Genomic DNA, 4,846 nt, shown 5'->3' with positions numbered 1-4,846 from the left:
TGTAGTTATAACATTGCTCCATAAAGTAACATCTTCTCGTTCCATCTCTTGAGTTTGAACAATAATTTAATAATTATGGTCTTTGTCAAAATTTGAAAGGAACGAATGAATTTTAAACAATTATTGAAAAAAAAATGATTATTACACACGCTCTAACACAATATTCTCAGTAAATATTTTTTTATTTGTTAAAATTTAAATTATTCTTAAAAAATTCAATTTTACATATTAAAAATCAAGACAAAAATCATTATTCTATCAACATAATCTTCTTTGATGTATTGATAAATTAACAGTTTATTTTTATTTCAATTATGGTTATCCTTATATGCAATATTTTCATTGTTATCATTTCTATTACATTTTTTAAGGATATGTATGAAATAAATTAATAATTTTTTAAAAAAAATTATTATCATAATATGTAATATCTTAAAGATTAATTATATTAGTCATCATTGTCATCATCTTAATTAAATTTTTGAAGAATGCATTAAAAAAATTATCAACTCATTTTTATTTTGAGAGTCATTATCATTATATGAACTACTCATATAATTTATATCACACATTAAAATTGGAGGTTCATACACATTTTTTAAGGTGGATTTTAAAACTGATGTAATTTAAAAAATTAACACCCAACTAATTTTTTACCTATTACATGCACAATACATATACATATGAGTAAAGTAATACAAAATTAACAGTCATATTAATACTTATAGGTTAACATAACAAATAATTTATTGTCTAATAAAAACTGAACAAAATTATTTTCATTATTTGATATTATATTTGTGATGATTATTTAAAATATCATTTTGAAATACATTAAAAGTAAAAATATAACTATATATTTTTATACAAATGAGGAGATATGTAAATCAATAATATTACTCATGTAATGTGAATAGAGAGGAGAAAGAAGAGAGACAAATGAAGAAGAGAGATAGAAATGCATGAATGATCTAAGGGTATAATGGATAAAAAGGTATCATGGAAAAGAAGGTATACAAGAGAGGAAAATGTGAAGAAATTTGAAGAGTTTGAGGATTGGAGAATCGAAATAGATTTGTTAGATGAGTTGAATCGAATTTTAGAATTATAGTCAAGGAAATAAATAAAAATTACGGGGAGAGGGAGAGATAAATAATTAAAAAAAAATGAGAATTCATGGAAATCTGATGTTATTGAGAAATACTTTTTACGACTAAAAATTCACTAAAAAATCTAACAAAATCTCATAAAATCTATTTTTGAAAAGAGTCCATTAAACTTTGAAATATTTTAAATAACACACAAAATTTGTAAATTGAAAAAAATGTTGATTCAATACCACTAAGTTTCTACACCTTATTTAAAAGTACAAAATAATCCTAATTGAATACTTTAAGATTTATTTTTATTACATTAAAATCTTAATTGAATATATAAACACTTTTTCTTCACAAAAATATATTTTAAAATACTAATTGAATACACCCTTCAGAAAATTTTAACACACAAGATGTAGTTAGGAATTATTCTAAAAAATAAAACTTTAATTATAATTTTTATTAATACCAATCATATGTAAATTGAATTAAACACGACTTATACATCATAATTGTCAAAGTTTAATTGAATTTTTAAGTCTATGTGTCAATAACATTATTTTTTTATAAAAAATATTATTTAAACACAAATAATTAATATAATATTTAATATATATATATATATATTATTCACCGTATTTATACAATAAATAATTTATCTTAAAAAACATCTAATTTTTTAATTGATGAAACATTTTATGATGCATATATAAATTTATATTATTAATAATTTTGAATATTTTTTTAATTATTAAAATATAAATTATTAACCATTTCAAAGTATTTTAAAATGATTAATGTTATATATTTTATTGATTAATAAAATATATGTTTAAAAATAATTAATAATATACATTTTAATAGAGTATGTATTTGTGTCCACTTTAATGTTTGAATAACACAGCGGATGTTTTATTGAATTGGCCAGGTAGTGCAGAAGAACTGGCTAGTGGAGCTAAGTTTACCTGGCAGCATCTTATGTGCTTATATGTTGAACAACAAATTTTGAAAGCCTTAATAATGTGTGGAAAAATGAACTCCTATCTCAAATTCCAATGATATTATTATTTCTATGCCATCCAGTTAGAATTATTCGAGCTAGAATTATTATTCATGTAAACCAAAGTTAACAATCTTTCATTCAATAAAGTTGAATGCCACTTCCTCTTTATCATCGGTGATTGTCTGGCAGTTGGGCCAGATCACATTCAGCTTTTGTAATCTTTGTCTTTTATTATTATTTTTATTTTAAAATTTGTTCAGGGTTAAAAAGGGGAAAGCCAAGCTGGGAAGCAAAGGAGTATAAGTTGTTGGAACAGGTCACCCACAATTTTTCTTAACAATATTTAATTGCGACTATTTCCTTGAAAAGATAAAGGAGAATAGGAAAGTGACATATTCTAATTTCCAAGCCTAGCTCAGATTTTAAACAAATATTTCAAGCCAAGTTTCTTTTTCTTTTTTGTAAGCAAGAACACTTGAATGATATGATTTAAATATTTTTCAATTTAAATCGAGTTTCAATTAAAAAAATTAAAAAATAATAATTATCATTAATAAGTTTCATACCAGATTCAAATAGTATTTTTTGATATTATAATATGAAACTTTGGAAAACAAAATTAAAACTAGTAAAGATTTTGTTATTTATTGTGATTCTTCTCAAATTGAGGAATTAGTCCGAATATAAAAAAAAATAAAGATAATTTTTTTCTTTTATCATTAATTAAAATTTATTGGTTTTAATTAATATATTAACGTTTTTATATGGTCCCTAAAGGCAAAGGGTAAGGTAAGGTGGCTTGACAATAGAAAGGCCTTAAAAGAAAGGGCAAAACAGATAACATAAGAAACGCACTTACAAAACAGAGCAAAGAAAAACATAACAAACAGAACACATCATAATCATTTCAAGTCCAAAAACAAAGCAGAAGAGAAAAAAAAGAAAGAAAAAAAGAAGAAAAGATAGAGAGACTAATAAAGAGACAAATTCAAAGAAGAAGAAGAAGGGTTTCGTTGAAAAACACGATGCAGAGTGAAAGCAACAACAATAACCAGTTGGTAGTTCAGAATTCTGGAAGTTTAAGCTTCAGTAGTCACTTGTCTAAGGAAGATGAAGAGATGTCAAAATCTGCTCTTTCAACTTTCAGAGCTAAAGAAGAAGAAATTGAAAAGAAGAAGATGGAAGTCAGAGAAAAGGTTCAGCTTCAGTTGGGTCGTGTTGAAGAAGAAACCAAACGTCTTGCTACCATTCGTGAGGTATATTTTTTTTATTTTTTTGGATTTTTTTTTTCATTTTTTAAAAAACTAAATTGACCAAACTAAAGTACAAATTTTTAAGGATTAATTTAATACGAAGAAGTATTTATGGTCTAGCAATATTTTGGTAACATAGTTTTATTTTATTTTTTATTTTAGCTTGAGTATTTTGTTTTTTTTACAAAACTTAAGTATATTATTATGGACCGTTTATTGTTAGAGATATTTTATATGGTTTTTAACTAAGATGCGCTGGTTTATCAAGGAAAAATACTAGTGGTCGAAGAAATTTTGGCCTTTAAATTGCATATTATTCTGTATAAATTGGATTTTTTTTGTAATAAGGAGACAATTGAGGGTTGTAGAACATCTTTAGCACTTGTTTATACCCGATCTGTGGTTTTGTTCTAGAGAAAGAGTGAATTTGTAGCAAAAAACATTTTCCTTTTCCTTGTGTTTCATGAAGAAAATAATTCAAAATTTAAAAACTTTTAATTTCCCTAGATTTGTTCTTGTCAGAAAACAGTTTTAGTTTATAACACATAGTAATTAATATATATGGTTTCTAGATTCTAGAATTTCTTTTGACCTCAATTTTTTTTACCATTTCTTATGATAGACAGCAATTTGTCAAATTCTAGATGTATTTTAATTGTATGCGTGTGTGTGTATGCAATTTGGGTTTTTTTCATAAGCATATTTAATGTAATTTAACAATTGGTTACTTTTTTATTTATTTTTTATTTGAGGAATATCAGGAGCTTGAAGCCCTTGCAGATCCAATGAGGAAAGATGTTTCAATTGTCCGAAAGAAGATTGATTCAATAAACAAAGAATTAAAGCCACTTGGTCATACCTGCCAGAAGAAGGTTAGATTAATTCAAATTGAAATTCACAAAAAATGTTAATAGGCCTTTTTTAATAATGATTTATAAGGTTAATGATATTTTATTTATTAGAGACAACATTGAAATTGGGTTTTTGATACGTTACAGGAGAAAGAATACAAAGATGCCCTTGAAGCTTTTAATGAAAAGAACAGGGAAAAAGTACAGCTAATTACTAAATTAATGGAGGTTTGTCTCAAATTAATTCCCAATCCTTATTATTTGTTTTTTTTTTTCTTACTAACTTGTCTTAAATTTTGAATGTAATTATTAGCTGGTGAGCGAAAGTGAAAAGTTGAGGATGAAGAAGCTGGAGGAGCTGAGTAAGAACATAGATTCCATGCAAATGCAATGATTTAGCGAAACTGCTAGTGAATCTGATCTGATTGATTAGTCTTGTGTGGTATATTAAAGATGACATAGTGTATTTATATATGTATGGGTGTCTTGTGATTGTGTAATTTTGTGGTGTTGTTAATGTTTGTTTTAACTAGCATTTCATTTGATATAAGTGACATTAGCTAATTTAGGAGGGTTATATACCCTACTACAAACAGGCTTGTAACTAAATACGTTGATGCATTTTCTTGTCATTTTTTTTTA

The 4,846-nt window shown here is 25.1% G+C and overlaps 1 protein-coding gene across 2 annotated transcripts; it reads left to right on the top strand.

Moving 5' to 3' along the window:
• Positions 1-2,891: 2,891 nt before the first annotated feature.
• Positions 2,892-4,846, top strand: LOC101500193 (uncharacterized). 2 transcript variants are annotated; one of them, XM_004494092.4, is made up of 4 exons: positions 2,892-3,356; positions 4,115-4,225; positions 4,352-4,432; positions 4,518-4,846. In XM_004494092.4, the coding sequence occupies exons 1-4, from the start codon at positions 3,126-3,128 to the stop codon at positions 4,596-4,598; spliced, it is 504 nt and encodes a 167-aa protein (XP_004494149.1). In that variant the 5' UTR covers positions 2,892-3,125; the 3' UTR covers positions 4,599-4,846. The 2 variants fall into 2 exon arrangements, with proteins under 2 accessions (XP_004494149.1, XP_004494148.1); XM_004494091.4 differs by having other exon boundaries at positions 2,901-3,356; positions 4,106-4,225.

This window comes from Cicer arietinum, chromosome 3, assembly GCF_000331145.2.
Source record: "Cicer arietinum cultivar CDC Frontier isolate Library 1 chromosome 3, Cicar.CDCFrontier_v2.0, whole genome shotgun sequence".
Taxonomy (NCBI): Eukaryota; Viridiplantae; Streptophyta; class Magnoliopsida; order Fabales; family Fabaceae; genus Cicer; species Cicer arietinum.
Note: the sequence above shows the minus strand (reverse complement) of the source record. Positions and strands in the feature narration are given on the sequence as shown.